Here is a 23,355-nt window from a genome sequence, read left to right on the forward strand (position 1 = left end):
AAATCACTGCCAAACAGTATGAATCTCTATTGAAAGCAAATTTGTAAGAGTAAGCACAGTGACATTGACTGCCAATTGCATGGGAAGGATAGCCATCAGTTTTTGAAAATGTTGAAAGTAGGACTTTATACGTAGGAAGCAATATGCCAGATACAAATCTCAAAGTTAAAGGTACAGTGTGTAGATTTTAGTGGCATCTAGCAGTGGGGCCCCGACTGTTTGTCAGTTTAGGGTTACTGTAAAAAAACTGCATTGTCCATTTAAAGGGGCCCGCTGTGTAAGTTGTAAGGGATCATTTTAAGGTAATAAAAATATAACAGATCCTTATCTAAGGTCTTTATACACGACAGAAAACATAGTTATGTACATTGCGTTTCTGTCAATAGATCCTACTAAAATTGACACACTGCACCTTTAAACAAAGTTTATGACTTTATGAAGATTACATTTTAAAATGTTTTATTCTTAAAATAGTCACTAGTCATTAGTTACTCAACTTATCTCTATAATCTCTTATCCAGAATATTTTTCGTTTTTCCTAACGCAGAATGTGTTATTAAAGAGCACCTATTCCATTGCTAAAAAACAACGTTATTTTGTGTATTTGGTATAATACAATGTGTTCGCGTGGTGTATGGTTTAAAAAACACATTATTTCCACATACCGTACATTTTTGTAGCTCCAGATTTCACTTTCTTCCTGAAAGCACGGATTTGAAAAGCTCTGTGTCCCTGATTGGCCAGCTGTATGTTGTGATTGGTCTGAATACCTCTGACATCAGGAAATGTGACGCTCCTTACCATGTTTAAAAGATTTGCGCGCAATGCAATGCTAACAGGCTGAGAGTCCAAAGCGGGAGGAATTATGATAATGTCGGTCTTTACTACATCATAAATCCCAGGAAGTAAACTGTTGCCTACAATCTGTGTGTTTGTTGTAGTCCAAGAAAAGAGATTTACGGTGGAGACGATAACTCGCATCATCGTTCACTTTGGGGTTTGTACCTTTTGCATATCATTAACATGTACTAATACACACTTACACACCCAAGGAAATGTAAAATCGTGAATAGGATCATTGGTGCTCTTTAATGTCAGAGCATACAATCTGCTCCTTTTGTACTGTATAATGAATGTGAGAAAATGACCGCAGTTATACATTAAGATTTTCAGTTTTGCTCCTCACAAAAAGCTACTGTAAGGCTTCGAAAGAATATAGTACATGCATTGTATTGCTAATTGGTGTGGGTAAGTAAAAGATGACAAAATTGTTTATCATGGGTGAACTACACAAAATGCTCTACACTACATAATACACTACGCTATTATGAAGCAAAACCATTTGTTCTTACAAGAAACTGAACATTAGTTACAAAATTGTTATCAGTAATCTAAAGTGTCAGCTAGGGTTGTGCCGATAGACGATAGTCAGACAGGCCAATAGCAGGCCTTCATGACAATACTTGGCATGTTTGCCCATCATTATGTGCTTTTCCTCACATGGGAGGGTTTGTGGGCTTCACTTTGCGCGAGAGAGCTTGTAATATGCGCAACTCTGACATTTTCTTCTTAGGCCGCAGGGGTTTAAAATCAGTCAGTGTGTTGTTTACGCTCCCTGGCACGCAGGAAATTTCAGAGTGCTTGGGCATCAATGACAGACTCGGATAAATGGAATCAGGTTTAAGAAGGTTGCAGATGTGACAGTGTTGCCAACTGCACGTAAAGGGAATCAGCTTCTGTTTTTTGTCAACCAATCCAGTTGCTTGTCAACAATGAGTAAAAAATTAACAAATAAATAAATGAGTATTCTGACGTGTCCCCCGATACTATTGTTTATTGGCATTCTTACAGGCTGACGATGGGACATTCTCACTATTGGGCATACAGTATCATCCAACACTAGTCTCAGTCAAACATCCTTACTGTTTCTGAAACTTATTCCAGTCACATCCCTGTGCCTTATTCACTTAGAATGACAGAGCTTTGGAAACTCTGGAAAGAGATGAGCACTTGTCTTGTATCCCATTATATAGCCATTTGAAACATGCTTGGCAAAGGGTGTAATAAAAACAATATCACTTTTGGCTGAGGCTGTCCGTAACAATCTTGTAAATAATGTTCTGTTTCTTGCACAGGTCAATCGTTTCGCCTTATAAAACCTCAATATATTGCAAGGAGCCACTGGGATTTGTGTGTTGCCTCAGTTTTAAAATTATTGTCTTAAAACAACACATTTTGGGCAAGATTTACTAACAGCTTGCGCCAGAGCAAACCATTATTTTGTCATTAAATAACAACTGTCGGGATTTACTAAATAATTAGCACTGAAAAGGTGTGGTCTAGTTATTTTTGCGACAGACGTTATTCCATATGCATTTCTAGGAGTTTCCCTTTCAGACGCAAAATGTATGGGAATTTATTATTTAATGCCGAAAAAACATGTCTTGAATCATTTTGTGCTTGAAATGGCTGAAATTGTAGCTGACAAAAGAGGCATCAGAGAGAGCATGGCAGAGGATTTTTAACACGTAACAATTTATTTGGAATGCAATTAACATATTATTCAAAAATATTGTTTGCCAAGCCATTTTTTTATTTGCTGGAGGAAATTAAAGTGGAGTCACTAGGAGAAGTCACACAATAGCATGTGTTTTAAAACTTATTGTAAACCTTCACATTTCAGTTTCCTATGGCTTCGTTAGCTGGAACTCAAGCGCATGAAGGGCTGGTTATACTCGCGCTTTGGTCCGCGACGCAAGCCTCCGCGGATCGCGCGCGCGTGTCACCAAACGGACGAGGCGTTTATAGTTAACACGCTCGCCGTTGCACTATTTTTTTAACCACCAGGCGGCGACGCGAGCAATAAAGTCAAAAACAAACACAAAGAAGAGGATAGAAGAAGTCGTCCGCTGGAACAACCCTACTGCTTTTAACATTAGAGTTTGATATATATAAATATGAGAACATGAATAAAACAACAATCTTTTAAATATGTCTTTATTAAACATTATCATTTCATTAACGTTTTTACTAAACAAACAGTACAGACATCTTAAGATTTATATTTTATTCCTCATCCAGTGGTTCATTCAATACAAATATAAGCCAAACATTCTGAATCATGTAAAATAATTCGTGTTTTAAACTGCAAAGTTTCCATACTTTACTTCCAGAGTGTCAGATAAATATATACATTGTTTTGCTTGGATTTATCAAAGAGATACGTCACAGGCTTCCCAGAAAACACAGAACGTTCCCCTAACGTTAGTTTTTGGTTATATTTTGGTTATTTTTTTGGGAACCAAAAAATAACGTTCTGGGAACGTTATTTTTAGGTTTTATTTTTTGCAACCATAAAATAACGTTCCCATAACGTTGTAGGGTGGTTATTTTTAAATAACCTAAAAATAACTTATACAGAACGTTATTTTTTGGTTATTTTTTTGGAACCATAAAATAACGTTCCCATAACGTTGCAGGGTGGTTATTTTTAAAATAACCTAAAAATAACTTATACAGAACGTTATTTTTTGGTTATTTTTTGGTTATTTTTTTGGAACCTAAAAATAACGTTCCCATAACGTTGCAGGGTGGTTATTTTTAAAATAACCTAAAAATAACTTATACAGAACGTTATTTTTTGGTTCTTTTTTGGTTCTTTTTTTGGAACCATAAAATAACGTTCCCATAACGTTGCAGGGTGGTTATTTTTAAAATAACCAAAAAATAACTTATACAGAACGTTATTTTTTGGTTATTTTTTGGTTTTCTGGAACCATAAAATAACCTAAAAATAACTTACACATAACGTTCTCTAATGGTTATTTTTTGGTTATGTGTTTTTTTTAGGAAATGAAGTGAATGCATAATTAAACCCATTATTCCTTTAGTGTGCACGTCTAATATGCGCGTGCTTGTCTGCACGAGCTTACCGCCTTCTTCACGAGTACCCGCTTTATCTTGTGCTCAGGAAAAGTCGTTAATTTAAAAAATAACGGTCCTTTCGTTTTTACCTCAGAGACTAACATTATTTTAGCGGTTCTTTTGTCTATTTCTTGATTTAGTAACTTAAATATGTGAGAAGAAATATATATACGAGTGATTTCCAATCGATTTGAGGAGAATTTGAGGAGAATATAATGTTAGAAACTTTTTATTGTTGTAAAAACGGATAGCCGACTAACTGTGGTAAGATCTTTTAACCTAAAGTGACTGATTTATTTCTCATTACGTTTTAACTTCAGAGTATATCATTCTAGAGATTTCTTTTTTGTTTCTTCATTAGTAGCTTAAATATGTGAAAACGAAAATATATTTTAATTATTTCCATGAAGAGAATATGAAGTTAGAAGCTTTTGATTATTGTAAAAACTGAGAGAGAGATGCTGATTGTTGTTACTTAATAATGGAGAGGCGGCTGCTGTAAGGTCTGTTAAACTAAAGTGAATTACATGTTTATATATTTTCAATAAATATCTGTTTTAACTCTTCTTTATTGTGTTGAAGTCACTATTATATATTTGATAAAATATAATGTTATCTAAATACATAATATGTGATGTGTTGAGGTATTTTTATATAAAAAAACCTGTGTTATATAATGGTATAATATTTTAATAGACATTTTTTCCAGTAATAGCATAATTTAATTATTATAGATTTTGTATTAAATAAATTATTTTATTCCTCCTTATACGGAAATGTGTTTTACTTATTTTAGATAGATATGATAGATAAAAACCAACCAAAACACAGCATGGGATGTACTAATAGACGTGCCGTACTTTTGTAAGCCTTCACTTCTTCACTGAGGCTGGAGTCTTGCGCGCTCTGTCAGTGCGTGCACGGAGCCGCGGCAACACGCCCTCGCGCCCTGGTGAGATCATTTTTCACTCCATGTCAGCTGTGCATTTTCCAAGGTTTGTTCTTGGCTAGCCAGGAAAGTTTTCCCCACAGAAATAGAACGTTGTTTTTAGGTTATTTTAACGTTTTCCTAACGTTAGGAGAACGTTCCCCTAACGTTAGTTTTTGGTTCTCAAAACGTTCCCCTAACGTTAGTTTTTGGTTCCCATAACGTTATTTTCCAAGGTTTGTTTTTGGCTAGCCAGGAAAGCCTTCCTTACAGAAATAGAACGTCATTTTCAGGCCACTTCAACATTTTCCTAACGTTATTCTAACGTTCTCCTAACGTTATTCTAACGTTCTCCTAACGTTATTCTAACGTTCTCCTAACGTTAGGAAAACGTTAAAATAACCTAAAAATAACGTTCTATTTCTGTAAAGAAAACTTTCCTGGCTAACCAAAAACAAACCCCGGAAAATAACGTTATGGGAACCAAAAACTAACGTTAGGGGAACGTTTTGAGAACCAAAAACTAACGTTAAGGGAACGCTTTGGGAACCAAAAATTGTTAGCTGGGTTGCCTGCTCGGACAGAATCGCCTCGAGTTCGGTCATTTTCGGATGCGGAGCCGCGCGGAAAGTTACAAAAAATGCCGTGCACAGCGCCACGCGAAATGGGGTCTCGCGCACACAACGCGCGCGACCGCCCACTCCGCGTTGACGTCATTTTTGCCGCGCGCACCAACGCGCTCTTGCGGACGCGGCGACCATAAACTAGGCTTCAGGCGTTAGTAGATTATGCACACCTCATCAGCTCTGCTTATTTGCCACCCTGAACTACTTAGCGCTGCTCTTTTGCTGCGTTTACACCAGCTGCGGTAGAGGCGGCAAGCGTGAGTGAATTTAATGTTAAGTCAATGTGAAAATGCGTTGACGCGCATCTGGAGATCGCGCGGATGAGGCGTTTAGCGCGGCGCGTTAGACGCGTGTCCGCCTCATTCGTGCGTCTAGTTTGCGCGAATTGAGCGTCGTGCGCGGTATGCACGAATGGTGCTTTTTGTGCATTTTGCGTTTGATGCAAATTTGCGGCTAAAGCCCGAGTTGAAAAATTTGAACTTTGGCGGATTTTCGCGCCGCGTTAACCAATAAGGAGCCTGCTTGCTGCTGTGGCGGCTGCCCCGCCCAGAGTCACTTATTCAACATGAAGGAATGCTTGATATTTTCCGTGAACAGTCACCTGGAGCTATACGACACAAGTTCTTATTTATATAGAGACAGGAATAAAAAGGACCTAGCTTGAAGGAGTGTCAGTGAGAACATTGGGCAACCATGTAAGTTGTAAATACACATTTCACTTTTCAGTCACGTGACGTTTATCGACCTGCGCCGTTTATTTTCCCCCTATAGTAAGGTGACCAAATACAAACCGGTAACTCTCGATAAATGCACAATCAACAACAGCCATCTTACAAACAGACAACCGCATACACTTGCCCCTCCCACAAGAAGCGCGTCAAATGCTAGCTTTTTCCGCGCGTCTACTTCGCTCTAGACGCGCGAATGCATTCAAACTGTTCAAGCAGCAAACTAGGCATGGTAGATCAATTTTGACGCCTCAAACGCGGTTAGTGTAAACGCAGCATTAGTAGATTGCGTTTGTCATTATGGAAATCAGCTTTTGCGCATGTGTTATTTAATTTGCATTTTCTTACAAAAATCTGCGCTTTTTTGGAATTGCGCTCTCATACTAATTCTCGTAACACAAAAAAATTGTAAAAATCAACACATCCTTACGTTGTTTCTGATTTTTGACTCTCAATGAAATGGCACCTATGAACATGTGCTTTATAAATCACCAAGGAGCATGGTTTCAGACAAAAAATAATCTTTACGGTTTTACGGATGTCACTTAGATCTTTGATGGCCTGAGGATGAGTATATCAACAACCACTTCCAGTGAACTAACCCTTTCAAGGTAGCAACAAAATACAGTTCACCAAAACTTCACTAAAAATAACACGTAAATATCCAGTCATCAAATTCAGTGTCTAGAACAAAGCTAAAAAAACGTGTGAACAATACTGAATAAAAAAAAGACATTCACTGATTTCCCATATAAAAATGCAAACGAAAACCCATGACTCAGCTGTTACCCTGCAGATTTAACCTCCATTATAATTCTTCTGATATGTACAGTATGGCTCACCTATAGATATCTACTTTTTTCACAGTTTAAATGTACAGCTACATTGCAATTCACAGCCTGTCACATGAACAGATGCATTACTTTTTTTGCTAAATCAATTCGTGTGTACTTCATTCATGCAGCAGATTTATCTTTATTTATCGGCTAGCAGTAAATTCCCTTTTTATAAACACAAAACAGAGACATTGTCACTGCGCTTTACTATCATAATAACATCAGTGCAACATCAATAGCTGAGAATGATCAGGATATAAAGAAAAACATAAAGGAACTCCATAAAGTCTCATTAGCAATAAAAGCGCAACCTCTGAGCAGTAACATTTGTCTTTGGGATTGTGTTATTTTCCAAAGTCAATCTAAAGTGGGAAATCACTGTTAACTGTCATAGCAAGCAGAAACAGAAGTGTTAGAAGTCTGGCAGGTTCATCAGGCCTGTGATGGAATAATCAGGACGTTGATAACCATCTGATTGAAACAGCAAAACAGGCCTGTGAGATAGAGATGCTGAATCTGTAACTGCTGCATGAATACCAAGAAGAGTAAAAAAAGAGGTAGGTGATGACACAATAAGTCACAGAGAGAAAGATACAAATAGGGTGTCCTTTTAAAAAATTAAGACCCTCGAAGTTAATCATTTGTACACTTTTAGTTTTAGCAATGGTTTTACTTAAAGGGATAGTTCACCCAACAATGAAAATTCGGTCATCATTTACTCACTGTCATGTTGTTACAAATCCGCTTAAATTTCTTTGTACTGATGAACACAAAGGAAGATATTTTGAGAAATGTTTGTAACCAAACCGTTCGTGGGTCCCATTTACTTCCATAGCATTATTTGTTCCAATTATGGAGGTAAGGTCCACAAACGGTTTGGTACTACAATATGCCACTCCACACAGGTATTTGACTGGATTTATAAACGATGTAACCAAAAATGTAAAACGAAATGTAAATAAAAACTAATTCTAAATACAAAGCTTGCACTGATGTAAGCATGCACTCTCATGCCGTGTGTGAATTTCACACACAGTCAGTTATCTGTCATTACCGAGCGAAACAAAGACCAAAAAAACTCACGTTCCAGCTCACTTTCTTTTCGCTACCTTCACCTCGGTTTCCGTAAGTGCTTTGCCCTCCTCTCCCCTGGAAACACGAGTCCCGGCAGGGGTTGATTTAATCACCGCTAATTAAACAGGAGTAAGTATCCAATGGGCTATTCGATCAGTGCAAAAGTTGTCCCGGGTTGCTAATTGTATCTTCCACTATGGCATCGAGTTCCAGTGCTGGAGACTTGGGGAGAGATTTTTCAAGTGTCCTTAGGGGACCGTGTAGCTATTAGTAGCTGTTGCAGACAGCTGAATTGTGTTAAACAGATGGATGTGGCCAGTGATCTCCTGTATGATCTGCTACTGTTTTATTAGGTGTTGAGAGAGCTCCCTTGGCTCCTTGCTGGCTCCTGATGCAGGTGGATTTTGCATCTCAACACTGGTCAAGAGCCAGTTCCCACATCTTTTGCTCTGAGACAAATGCTTGACAGAAAATGAATGACAGTGGGTGGTTGTCCTGTTGACTGATGGGTGCTGTTAGAGTAGTTGACAGTGTAATAAAAATAATGAATGCAATAATCAGGTTGCTTAAGTGTAGGAGTTGCTTTGGAGTCATCTACTCAAAATGTTAATTTAATGTCATTAATTATAAAATATAACACACAAAAATGTATGCAATTAATCACGTCCCCTGACCCATATGCAAATTTTGAACAAGTCATTTTTCTACCATTGAAACCATTCATTCTTGAAGTGCCATTATATTTTTTTGTTTTGCTGGTCTGGTGTCAGTATAACCACAGGAGCTATACTTAAGGAAAACTAAAGAATGAAAAAAAAAATAAGAATGTGACAATATTGTATTGAAATCCTTCTATACTTCTATGCTTATTTCAACAAATAAAACATGGAAATACATTTATATTTTTCTTTGTTTGGAAGCACAAAAAAATACTAACAATATATCTGATAGCAGCACACACATCAGCAGCAATGTAAAGCTCATTGATCTATAAATATCAGATATAGGGCAACGTAGTGGAAAAATAATTGCTTTTGCGTTCCACTTCACTCCCTTATAGTCCCACTATGAAAAGTGCTGATTTTGATCATGAAATTTAATCATAAGAATTCCATATCTTGCACTTTTTTGTTTTCGAGTGATTCTTTTTATGTATGTTAACTTATAGCTGATAAAAAGAGCCTAAGAGGGTTAACTTTAAATATTCATATAACATTAATATTAAAGTGATTTAGCCTAAACATCCAATCTTAATTTAAATTTAAAGAAATCGTTCACCCCACAAAAACCTGTATACTTTTCTTTGTTCTACTGAACACAAAGAAAGATATTTGTAATCAAACAGGAAACAGGAGCACCATTCACTTTCATAGTAGGTACGAAAAAATACTATGGAAGTCAATGAAGCTCAAACACATTAAACATTGCCCAAAATATCTTTTTTTAAATTGAGTTTGAGTAAAAGGTGACAGAATTTTCATTTTTTGGTGAACTATCTCTTAAATGCATTTGACATAGCACCAATAAGTGCCTGCCTATAATCTGATAATTTCATAAACGACAAAAACTAATAAACGTTTTGTTTACATTTTTCTTGAATGCCATTTCTACGAATACATTTGGTGTGAAATAGTGTTGGCCCCCTTTCTGATATTTTTTTTTACTTTATTGTTTCAGATCATGAAACAAATTTAAATATTAATCAATGATAACACAAGTAAACACAACATTCCAGTTTTTAAATGAAAGTTTTTAGTATGAAGGGAAAAAAATCCAAACACATATGGCCCTGGGTGAAAAAGTGCTTGCCCCCTAAACCTAATAACTGATTGGTCCACCCTTAGCAGCAACAACTGCAATCAAGTGTTTGCAATAACTTGCAATAAGTCTGTTACAGTGCTGTGGACATCATTTTTCCCACTCATCTTTGCAGATTTGTTGTAATTCAGCCACATTGGAAGGTTGTAGAGCATGAACCACTTTTTTAAGGTCATGCCACAGCATCTAAATAGGTAGATTGAGGGCAGACCACTCCAAGGTCTTTATTTTGCTTTTCTTCAGCCATTCAGAAGTGGACTTGCTGGTGTGTTTTGGATCATTGTCCTGCTGCAAAACCCTAGTTCGCTTCAGCTAGAGGTCATGAACAGATGGCCGAACATTGTCCTTCAGGATTTTTATTACACAGCAGGTTCTATTTATCACAGCAAGTCTTCCAGGTCCTGAAGCAGCAAAACATCCCCAGACCATCATAGTACCACCAGCATATTTTACTGTTGGTATGATGTTGTTTTTCTGAAATGCTTTGTTACTTTGATGCCAGACGTAATGGGCACACATCTTCCAAAAAGTTCAACTTTTGTCTTGTCAGTCCACTGAGTATTTTCCCAAAAGTCTTGGGGATCATCAATATGTTTTCTGGCAAAACTGATACAAGCCTTTTGTTCTTTTGGCTCAGCAGTGGTTTTTATCTTGGAACCCTGCCATGCAGGCCATTTTTCCCCAGTCTCTTTCTTATGGTGGTGTACTGAACACTGACCTTAACTGAGGCAAGTGAGGTCTGCAGTCCTTTGGATGTTGTTGTGGGGTCTTTTGTGACCTCTTGGATGAGTCGTCGCTGGGCTCTTGGGGTAATTTTGGTCAAGAAGCCACTCCTGGGAAGGTTCACCACTGTTCCATGTTTTCGCCATTTGTGGATAATGGCTCTCACTGTGGTTCGCTGGAGTCCAAATACTGTAGAAATGGCTTTATAACCTTTCCAGACATAGATATCAATTTACTTTAGATATCAATTACTTTCTTTCTCATTTTTTTCCTAAATTTCTTCAAATCTTAACATAATGTGTAGTTTTAGAGGATCTTTTAGTCTACTTAACATTGTCAGACAGGTAGTATTTAAGTGATTTATTGATTGCAAACAGGTGTGACAGTAATCAGGCCTGGGTGTGGCTAGAGAAACTGATCGCATGGGTTAAACCACAGTTATGTTTAAAATAGGGATATGCATTTATGTCATTTTTTCATTTCGATTAATCCATAGGTCTGAAGAACGAATACTTGATTAACTGGGGGCGGGCAACCAAAGGGGCGGGGCATAAACGTCATGGTGAAAATGAAAATGTTTTAATTAAAAACACTCAAATAAAACTTAATTTTGAATTAACTATGACAGAACAATGAACACATACTAGACTACACTCTTAAAACGAATGTGTTAAATTAAGAGTTTATTAATGAATTAAATGTTTTTAACAGAAACCCCTTACAGGAATAGCTGCGTGATGAAGAGAAACTAAAGGGTTAAGTTAATACATGACGCACTCTACATACACTCTTAAAACGAATGTGTTAAATTAACACATCTTGTGTCTAGTTAAGGACAACACATCTAGTGTGTTGTCCTTAATTTAACACATCTCTGTGTTATTTTTAGAACAACACACTTTGTGTTGTTTTAACACATCTTGTGTTGTCCCTTTTATTTATATGAACTCTAAATCAGCATGAAATGACACATAATGTGTTAAAATTAACACATAATGTATTAAATAGTTTAACACAAAGCAATGTGTTAAAATTAACACACCCTGGATGTGTTAATTTTAACACATTGCTTTGTGTTAAACTATTTAACACATTATGTGTTGTTTTTAACATATTAAGTGTCATTTAAGTTCATAAAAAATAAAAGTGACAACACAAGATGTGTTAAAACAACACAAAGTGTGTTGTTCCAAAAATAACACAGAGATTTGTTAAATTAAGGACAACACACTAGATGTGTTGTCCTTAACTAGACACAAGATGTGTTAATTTAACACATTTATTTTAAGAGTGTAATATTAAAGAAACAGTATGTAATAAATGTATATCAATTGATCATAAAATGGCCCTGATATGTCACTAGACATTAAGAAATCATTTTCATTTCAAATACTTATATCAATGACAACAGTGGTCCGGCCAGGATATTGTCATTTAAAAAGTTGCAGCCCTCAACTGATGTTTATGTTGTCATGTTGTGAATTGGCCACCAGCTGTGTGATTGCAGTACTAGTTTTAGCCACAAGTTTTGTGATTGCAGTACCAGTTTTGGCCACAATCCTACATACTGTTCCTTTAAGCCTTCATGCAACATAAATGTCCCACTGCGCAAAGTGACGTTGGAATGACGTCTTTTTCATGTATTTTTTGGACGTCCGAATCTGGTCCATAAAAGGGGTTGTTTTGTAACGCCAGGCGACGTCATTTTTTCGACGTCTTCTGCACGTCTAAAGTTTGTCATCCGTAGGACCTCCGTGTAAGGAAAATAGACATGAAAAAAGCAAAAGAAATGATTGTCTCTGCACTTCACCCATCCATTGCAACGCCAAAACACTTCAGTCATTTCCTGCCGGCCGTGGGATTCGAACTACCGATCTCTGGGTTACACGTCATCAATGTTCGCGGCGGCCATATTGTTGACATAAAACTGTCAGTCTGTCAATTGACAAGCGAGGCAGCGTGGGTACTATGCATGGTATTATCGGTGTAATTTTTTTAAAAACCGCGCGATGGTGTGTGGTATAATACACGGATGTGGTAACAACCGCAAAAAGAACCCCGGAATTAGTTTTTATGCGATACCGACTGTCAGAAAACATGAAAGGAGACAGAGGAGTTGAACCAGCGAAGGAGAGACTCCCAAAAGCAAAGTCTGTCCCCATCATTTTACCCCAGGTAACGTTAGGGATATATGCTCACAGCAAAGTCTGTCCCCATAATTTGATCACATATGGTTAGCTGTAAGCAGTGGCTGGAACTGCTCTTTCAAATAAGCTGTCATAAATTGAGACAGTTATTAAATTAGTATTAATAACTATATGAACATAATAATAGGTCTGGCATTGATACTAGGTAGGGAATTAAGGGCGTTCACATAGTTTTGAAAATCGTTTTATATTAAACAGAATAGCGGAGCTCACACCAAAACTATAACGATACAGATACAATGAATGACATCATTGGGATCACTTTCTGAGCGATTTTTCCCACCTGATGAAGGATAAACCATTGATAGCATTAAAATCTGTTTGAACTTCAAGTGCACGGCCACTTAAAATGACAGTGAAGCTCATTGCTGAGCTCTATAACATTAGATTACCTCCAGTTGCTGTGAAAATTGACTACGTATTGCTTTTTAATCTATTACATTAACTAACTGTTATGCCAAAATGTAAAAGATTACACAAACTATTAGATTCACTGTTTAGAGTTACGTGAAACGCAGCGTGTTGAGGACATCTGCAAAAGTTTTTATTACAAGCAATATTAAAGGCAAGTGATTTGCGCGAGTGCCGTGAGCGAATTAGCATAAACCTATTGTTTGGTGATGTGGACGACGATATAGTAATCGTTATAGTTATAATGTGAACGGCCCTTCAGTGCTTGTATGATGAATGCGGATACTGTATGAACGATATAGTTATAAATATCCGGATAAGTTACGGCTGGCAATAAGGACGGATCTTTACTTAAGGCTATTGGGTCTATTTGATATTGTTCCACAATAATCAAGCTCATCTTCTCTTAATACGGACGAGATGAAGCTATTATGCTACTGCTCCCCTCAACTCAAATCTACGTGCGGCTAGGGGCAGGACAGATGTCATGTCAACAAGATGGCCGCGGCTAGCGACTTCAGGTGTTTGCGAATAAGCCCTATAGACTATTCGTAAGTATTAATCATGTTGGTACAATAATGCTGATATTTGTAAATAAACACATTTTTATAGGCCTAATCATGTAATATAGACATAGGCCTGTCATAGACGTCCAAATGACGTCCAAAGAATCACCCAGTTCAAACGTCAAATGTTGACGTCCAAGTAGGGTCATGGTTGGACGTCCAAATAGTGGACCTAGTTTGAACGTCGAATAGATGTCCAGAATTGGTCATGGACCGACGGACGCAATATAGACATGATCTGCACGTCTATCCGACGTCCTGTGTTTAGTGGGGTACAACGTGCATCCATCTGCATAAAATGCAAGACTTCAACAAAGTTTTCAACTAAGTTATGTACAGAAAGTTTAACTCCCTTTGTGAATGTGCATCATAAACAGCGCGCTTTTAAACACGTCCAGTCAAAGCACAAACATTAAGCAGCTTTAAGTCTTTTGTTATCATTTTAGCGATTAGCTGTGTCGTGTCGTCCCTTACCTGTTCTCAGTCAAGATGCAATGTTAATGCTCGTATGTCTTTCTGGTATCTCTTGACATTTGATGTTTAAATGTGAAATAATAACCCATTGAACTTTTGACGGCGCTGTACATTTTGCACCTGACTGACTGTATTTCCGAAAATCACGGCATCCTTTTGAACCATAATGCCTCGGTGATGTGAGGTGTGGCCGGCTTCACAGGATCGGCGGACTGCCGCGCATTGCGTGGATCGGCGGGTTTCTGCTGCGCGGGTGCGCGGAATCTGTTTGTTTTGAATCACGCATGGTAACGTTACTCATGTCATATGCCGGTCTCCGTAGCTAGACACAACGTCAAACACGCATCTCCAGACCCACTCTTTACTACCAGATGCGCTTGTAACGCTAACCAGCCATCCAAATGCCGCCAGTACTCGTGCCCATCCCTAGTTTTAAGGAGGTCAACACTTTTCACACCACTGTATACAGTTCCTGTGAATATTTCTCAGCTATTTTTCTATAGGCCATGTCCATATTTCTACCTCTTTACCATCATCTTCAAAGGGTAATGGCTCATTAAAATGGTTCAATCTAGTATAGCTTGTCTGCAGAGCCTATTGATTGATAGATGCCACATGCGGATTAATGATTTTTTTGCATCGTTGTTGGTAGTGACTATTGATTCAACAAAGTGCAGTGTTAAAGTTCACTGCAAGAATTCAAAAGGACCAAACTGTCTTTTGAAATTCACCCACTGAAGGCAGATGTTCCCGACAATAACCATAGCAATTAGGCTACCTCTATTATACCGTAACTGTTATTCTCTTGAGCATGCAACTGCCTGTGTCACACAGCTGCCTGTATTTCAATAGCTTGTCTAATGATGTATACAATTACTATACCCAGACAGCATATCAATAAAACACAGCAAATGAAATATCATTTTATTCAGGCTGCATCCCATGCAGCTGCTGTCTACACTTTTCCAACCTCACATAAACACTTATTGTACTGTACATGAGCATTTGCCATCCTGCAGTGAGAGCTTCGCTGCTCTGTTTAGAAGTACAGTAGTGTAAAAATGTGTAACATCTGTAGAAACCACAGGCAGCATGGACCAACTCAGCAACAAAAAGCTGATCAAGCAACAAACTTGCGCTTGTGAATTTCTTTCATTGCTTGAATTGCCCATGAAACACGGCCATAAGGCAAATGTATGCCTTATCCCACTGAGAGAAGTAAAGCAGATAAACCATCATCTCAGCTAGACTCTTCTCAGAAGATGCCTCAAGTTTAAAGTTAAGTTTCTTGTTATGTTTAGAGGGCTGTTTACTATTTTTTTATACATTTAAGAATAATAAAGGATATGTATCAAAACTATGAAATAACACAGTGTACCAATGAGAATTATGGCTAAAAATACAAACTAAATCATAATTACATGAAATTCTAGCAACCTTTACCTAGAATTTGCACAAATGTACTCTTTAAAACGATTCTTGAGGTCCTCAAACAATTCTTGAGGTCTCACAATATTTTCCCACCTATTATTTGATCTTACAGGCTTTATCATACAGTAAGTTGGTCCAAGTCATTTAATTCAAAAACATTTTTAAGTAAAAAATTTTGTTTTGTAATACAAGAAGTTAATATGTTGGCACAATTATAATTATTATAAATAAAAAATGATCTTCGGACCAAAAGATGTTTAAGATTATGGGAAACATTTGAGTAAAATGGCCTTAAAATGGACTTGTAATGCAAGACAAAAGCAGGTGGATCAATACCTTTTTTTCCACATTCTAAATAAACATTTGATAAAAAAGCTAGACTAACATCCTATTAGTCTTCAATGACCTCAACATTTATCCAAAAATACAGTACCGCTCACTATAACTACTGTGCTGACAGACTGAGATCAATGGTTCTAAAGGCCAGTTAACAGAAAAGACTCACCACCTGATTGTTAAAAGAGGGCAAAAGGTATGACAGAAACTATAATGTAATGTAGCTTATTAAACGGGTACTAAGCACAGTCATGAGCACATCAGTGTGTTGTCGATTGTTAAAAGTAAAGGATGGTGTACTTACATCATCTGTTCTGAGTTTCTTAGCCGGGCATCCCCCATCCACTGGGTGCAACATATAATACAGACGCACTTTGTTTGCATGTTTTCGACTCTGAAAGTAAAAAGCAGAGAAACATTTATTATCCTAAATATAAGGATTTCATTACCCCAGTTCACAACAGCATAACACTAAATACTGTTGTCTAAAAGCCTACATAATATATATGAAGATATTAGATACAAAAGCAGCTAAATGCCATATCTGTCAAAAATGCATCACATGCATCAGAGCTCACCCTAATTTGTGGTATTGCAGCCATAAAAAAAAACCAATGCAATGACTAAAGGGACATTTGAGAAAATAAGGCATTTCAATTACTGACTAATAGTTACTAGTTACTAAACCTATACATAAGAGCTTGATAACAAAAATTCACATTTGCAAGAAAACATTTCAGATGCACTTAGAGGGTTTTGCATCTTAACTCTTTAACAGCCTCAGATCACTGTAGATCTATTTATTTTCTGTCTTTAATTAGACTTTTTATGTTCCCTTTTGAGGGAACTCGCGCTGCGTCGCCATGGTGACACTTAGGAAACGCCACCAGGCTTGAGTGTGTCTGAATGTGTATATCAAATTCAACCAATGTTGGGGTGTGACGTCACTGTCGGGGTGACTGAGCCAGGAAGTATAAAAGGCGACATGAAAAATGGCCTCACTATCTTTATTGCCTCAGACGGCTATCTGCGTGTGTGTATTTGAGTGTTTGAATAGCTTAACTGTTTAACTGAATAGTTTAACTGTGTAACTGCAAAAAGAAAGCAACAACTATGTCAGACTTTAGCCAGTCTTGGGGTTCGCAAATGGATCTGCTCGAGAAGGTTGAGACGGGCTCACCCCTATCTCTTCCTCCCTCGGGGTTCCCGCTGCTATCTCTCCGGGTACGGAAGCCCACCATGTGGTTACTTTCCCCCGGTAAGAGGGTGCTAGTATGTTGCTATCATCCTCTGAGGAGGTGGATGTTATGACTGATGAGGCTATCCTCTATCCCATGATGATTTTAGTTGGTGTAAGAACACAGGCGGTGGCTAAGTTGAGTTTGGACTGGCCCGAAGATAAGCAGGAAGACGCTCCACAGAGTAAACTGTCAGAGCGCTTCCTGCGGGCTAAACATCAGCCGTCGCGCAGTAGCTTGCCCTTTTTTCCAGATTTACACTCCAAGGTTGCAAAATCATGGTGTCGCTCCTTCTCTTTCTGACTGGTTGCATGTGCGTCATTGTTTGAGGAGTCAGACAATGATCACCTGTCTACGGTTCAAGATCCACGTTCGCTAAGGTGGTGTGCACAATTCTTGCTGCCAGGAGGGATTCGGGAGCCTGCATGCCTGTTTCTCCCACCCCGATTGGTTGCCTGTGCGTCATTGTTTGACGAGTCAGACAATGTTCGCGTGCCTCACGGTTCGAGTCCCGCCTTAACTGGTCTATTGAATGAGGAGTTGATAGAGGTTGTAACTTGTGACACTACTAGACTTAATATTTATTGACCAGCAGATAAGAAAAAAACTATATCATTCAGCTAATTAGATTTCTAAAGTGAGAGCACTGGACATGTAAGTGCTCAGAACAGGTAAGTTCAAGAAAACTGAGCCATTATTTTTATGCTTTAGTTCGGACCGAAAAGGTTTCCCGGCCACCAAGCAGACTTTGAGTAAATGGATAGTTGAAGCTATCTCTTTTGCTTAAACAGGTAAAAGCCAGCCCTCTGCTTTAATCATCATAGCCCACACAACTAGGGGTATGGCAGCATCTAAAGCCCTTTGGGCAGGTGCTCCGGTCTAGGACGTTTGTGATGCGGCAGGCTGGTCCTCACCGCTCACTTTTGTAAAGTTTTATGAGTTGGATCTCACTTCTTCTCCTGAATCCTGCGTGCTTAGGTCTTAGTTGTGCCTTTTCACACAAAAAGGCACTCGTAGTCTGGCGGATTGGGTATAACGTTCCCAAAGCGTCACTGGAAAAGGAACGTCTCGGGTTAGGCATGTAACCCTAGTTCCCTGAGAAGGGAACAAGACGCTGCGTCTCTCTTGCCATGCTTCCTGCGGACCTGTTATGCCGTCTTCTGCAATATTTCAGATAGTGAGGGCTTTTTTTAGGTTGCCCTTTACACTTCCTGGCTCCCATGTCACACCGCCCGTGACATCACGCCCCTCCATTGGTTTAATTTTATATACACATTCAGACGCACTATGACAACGCAGCGTCTCATTCTCTCCTGATGGAATATATGTAACCTGAGACGTATTACAAACGCAATTTGGTAAATTAAAACAGAAAGACTTGAACTGCCCTACTTAAAAATCCAGCTAAAACCAGCATAAGCTGGTAGCTGGTTTTAGCTGGTTTTAGCTGGCTTAAGGTGGTTTATGCTGGTCCTCCCAGCCTGACAAAGCCGGTCATGCTGGTGGGCCAGCTGGTATTCCAGCATGACCAGCTAAGTCCAGCTAGACCAGCTTAAAATGTGACCAAAACACACCTAGACCAGCTTGCTACACCAGCAAAACCAGCCTCCTACACCAGCAAAACCAGCTAAAACCAAGCTGGGGACCAGCCAAAACCAGCTCACCAGCTTATGCTGGTCTTAGCTGGATTTTTCAGTAGGGTGCTGTGCCTTTGTTAAATATAAAACTAGGCATTGGGAAATAAAGGCAGAAATTAATGTTGGGTTTATGTGAGAAACAAACAGGAGAATGACAGCAAAGTGAAAGAGCCCATCTTATGCACAGGCCAATAAATAATTACTGCAGCTGACATTAAGTAAGTGCACAGCCACAAAACACCAATCTTGCGATTGACGGCACAAGTTTCAGAGAGCGGACAAAATCAATTCACTGCTCAGTTTACCTGAAAATGATGTTGTTTGACAAGAGGGTAATTGAACTTCATCCTCAACACAAAAGGGAAGAAGCAAAGGGCGGATATGAAGGCCAGAGATCGACACTGGGAAAAATCAGCATTGAAACACCTATTTCCTATTGAAGAATTTAAAGATTTTCTGTCTGAATTTTCCAGACCCTCTTATATAGAATGACTTGGACTTGGGTGAACTATATACCTGATTGGCTATAGATGAATGTGGATGAAAAATATAATCTGTCACATTGAGTTTAAAGAGTCCTCATATTTTCCCTCAACCGAGTTAATATGGAGAGAGACGGATAGAGATCACCAGAGACAAGCAGGAAGTTGAACTCAAGAGTTATCGAGAATGACAGATAATAAGAAGATATGAAACAATCATGATGCCTTTCACCTCAGTAGCATGAAAATACAAAAATAAAGATTTCTCTTCAACTTGACAACAATTGTGTGCATAATTTTCTTTCAATTTCTCTATCAGACAATAAAGATGCAACAAATAAACCAAGAGTTCAGATGCAAAACCCTCTACGTGCATCTGACATTTGTTGCTGTAAATAAGCATTGTCATCAAAAAAAAATGTCACTTTAGTCATTTCATTCGTATTTAACAAATTTAACTGTCTTTTCTGCAAAACCCTCTAAGTGCATGCAAGCGTTTTTGGCAAAAACTTCCACTTCCCAAAAAATCCACTTCTTAGGACCAGATGCAAAATCAACAGAAATGCAACTAAAAATTTAAAATTATGATAATCAATCAAAATGTAAAAATTAAGAAATAGTAGTTCTCATACCTAACAGCAAAAAAAGAAAAATAGATGCACAACAGCTTTCATACAGCCACTTCTTTTCCAGTCTATAAGCCCTTACAGTATCAACAAATAGTGTGGCTTTTGTGTTTTTGATGAAATGGCACTCCCGTACTAATTTGATCCTAAGTGTACTATTAAATGCTCTTGACTCAGGCCCTTGTGGGAGTCTTGGGGATGGTAATTTCATGGAGATAGACAAAACGAGTCTCAAAGGGTGAAGTAAACGCAGATTGGGGTGGAAGTGTCACAGCAATAGATTTTGAAGTCCACAATTTAGCTCTGAGCCAAAAGCACATGATGTTCCAAACCCTACCGCGATTTGGCCGGAGGAAAACATCAAGCTCTACTCATGGATAAGTACGAGGGGAAAATAACTGCCAAATACAGAAAGCTTTCAAGACTCATTACTGTAAAGAGACCCACACTTCACTGGTAAAGGACTGTTTGCTAGGACGTGTTCCCTTCAGGGTTTGTGTTTTTATATCAAACGAAAGCTACAGAGCAGATGATCCTCTTGAAACAGAAGGCACAATCTGCCTCAGTTTTACCAGCAACATCATCTAACTGTACCTTTCCCAAACCAAAACCAATGTACCGTGTGCACTGATGCTGCTGCTGTTTCTAATAGGCTTTGATGTTCATTTGCCTTGAGCATGTAAATACAGGAGTTTTAGTTTTTCTTACAGCAGATTTTAATGGATTCATCAAGTACAAAACAGACCCATCGCTTATACAGATAACAACAGCGGGTGCCATAAGAAGGCACAAATTAAAACCAGATGAAAACTGTGAGGTGGGACGCAAATGGTCTACTTCCATGCTGAGATGGATTTTAGAGAAGCACCAATGCAAACAAACACAAAGACGATTTCTGTCTTATAGGTTTAACTAAGAAAAAGGTTTTGTGAAAGTCCCAATTTTTATAATAAATTTTATACTGCATTTAAATATCTACACTCATGCTGTGCACTGTTTATTAGTTACATCAACTGACTAATTTGCACTTTGCATGCATTACAGTTTCATTAGTTTGGCTTCAATAAATCAAATCAGGAAATATCAAGAAACCAAATCATCTAATCAAATAAAAATACTACAAAATTGACTGTAATCCAGCACAGATGCACTGGTCAGTAACTGTATGGCAAGACTTGAGAATACTGATAAATGCTTGAAAGTTACTCAATATTGAAGTCAATCTTGTAGTACTGCATTTTCTGAAGTCTGATTATTTTATTCATACCTCAGTTTTTACTCAGACAATACACTTCTAATGATTAAGCAAGTTTGTGCTGAATTTAAATTATGAGACTAAAACTGTAATTTTCTGAATTGGAAACCCCAAGCTTATTTGCATTTTCATTTTCTGGGCTCTGGTTGCTTAGTCACTAGATCCAGTTTTAGGGGCAGACAATTTTTTCAAAGAATGCCAATTGAGTGGGTTTCTGTTTTAGGCCATAAACTCCTTGCATGAGCAGCTGCATCATGCTGCCTATAGAGATCAGTCGACAACACTGCAGATTTTACAAAGCACTAAAAACTAGGCCAGACTACTAGTTCTTTATTTGAAAACTTTGTTTGAAAACTTTAGGCGCAATCTGCGCTAATGTCCCATAAGAAGTTTATGAACACATCTCAAACTAACTTTCAAACATGTTCTAACAAGAGCATCTTTCAACAAAGCAATAACCTAAAAAATATAATGTTATTTAAAGGGATAGTTCGGCCAAAAACGATATTAAACCCATGATTTACTCACCCCCAAGCTGTCCGAGTTGCATATGTCCATCGTTTTTCAGACGGGCACATTTTCGGATATTTTGGAGAGTATTTTAGATATCTCTGTTCATTAAATGTAATGTTGGGGGGTCCAGTAACAGTCCACGACCGTCAAGTCAAAAAAAGCGCGTCCATCCTTCACAAATCAAATCCAAACGGCTCCAGGACGACAAACAAAGGCCTTCTGTGGGTAATCCGTGCGGTGTTGTTGTAGAAATATCCATATTTAAAATGTTGTTGACTTTGTAGACTAGCTTCCGGTAGCGCCGCCATTTTGGAGTGATGCGCATTCAGGATGAGAGCTTACGCAGCGTACAGAGTTTCTCTGCTGCTGCTCGGTGCCCCCGCCCTCCGAATTTGTCATACGTCACTAAGAAAAGTGCGTACACTACGCTAATCCTCTCTCCTGAGTCTAAGATGGCGGCGCTACCGGAAGCTAGTTTATAAAGTTAATAACATTTTAAATATGGATATTTCTACAACAACACCGCACGGATTACCCACAGAAGACCTTTGTTTATCATCCTGGAGCCGTTTGAATTTAATTTGTGAAGGATGGACGCACTTTTTTGGACTTGAAGGTCGTGGACTATTGCTGGACCCCGCAACATTACATTTAATGAACAGAAATATCTAAAATATTTTCTAAAATATCCGAAAATGTGTTTGTCTGAAAAACGATGGACATATGCAACTCGGACGGCTTGGGGGTGAGTGGATCATGGGTTTAATATCGTTTTTGGCCGAACTATCCCTTTAAGACGGTGCATTATAAATGATAAAAGAACAACCACAATGTAACCGAAAACAGATGATGTTATTTAAGACACTGCAATACAATTGATAAAAAAACAACCACAATGACAACTAAGAAAGATGATGTTATTTAAGACACTGCATTGTAAATTATAAAAAACACAATGAATGTGTTTTAATGTGAAATATTTTACGTTCGAATGTAAAATGCAAAAAATTTCCAGGCACCATTTCATTATACAAGAAAAATCTTGTCTTTGCCAGATAACAAGCATCAACAAAATTAGCTGTGTTTTTTGGGGGGTGCTGTTTTGGTAACCAACAGGTGTCGAGATCATCCGGCGCTGCGCAGACCGATCGGCGAGGTTTGCCGCTTGCAGTCGAGGGAGGAACTGAAGACGGAGCCGTCAAGCCGGACACCTGCTGCTTGCCGTAGTGACACGTGCGCTGTGTTTCCTTGTTTTTAATCGCACATGAAGTGAATTAGATGCTGAATTTGATAAAAACAAACATTTTAATAAAAAGTTGCAACCAGAAACATTTTATATAGAATATTTTAATTGCTGCTTATACTGTATAACCGAAAATAACGGGAAACAAGCCTATATTATTAAAATACCAATAGAGTTTGTTATTTTCATTTTTATTTTATTACACGACACAATATAACATATTTAAGCATATTAAAGTGTTTTTTTCCTGTTTTAAAACATGAATTTATAATGTTTATT

The 23,355-nt window shown here is 38.1% G+C and overlaps 1 protein-coding gene and 1 long non-coding RNA gene across 2 annotated transcripts in view; both read right to left on the bottom strand.

The window, feature by feature from the left end:
* The window catches only part of zmat4a (zinc finger, matrin-type 4a), a 103,345-nt gene that overhangs the window by 55,100 nt on the left and 24,890 nt on the right, over nt 1–23,355 (bottom strand). Inside the window, exon 3 of the mRNA XM_055199207.2 lies at nt 16,387–16,476. Within this exon, the coding sequence (XP_055055182.1) occupies nt 16,387–16,476 (90 nt within the window). The remainder of the gene's footprint in view (nt 1–16,386; nt 16,477–23,355) is intronic.
* LOC141358752 (uncharacterized) lies at nt 3,325–3,556 on the bottom strand. The gene is made up of 2 exons (XR_012365165.1): nt 3,501–3,556; nt 3,325–3,401 (listed from the first exon to the last, which is right to left on the bottom strand). It is a non-coding gene; the product is annotated as an uncharacterized lncRNA (long non-coding RNA).

The sequence above is a fragment of the Misgurnus anguillicaudatus genome, chromosome 22, assembly GCF_027580225.2.
Source record: "Misgurnus anguillicaudatus chromosome 22, ASM2758022v2, whole genome shotgun sequence".
NCBI classification, from domain to species: domain Eukaryota; kingdom Metazoa; phylum Chordata; class Actinopteri; order Cypriniformes; family Cobitidae; genus Misgurnus; species Misgurnus anguillicaudatus.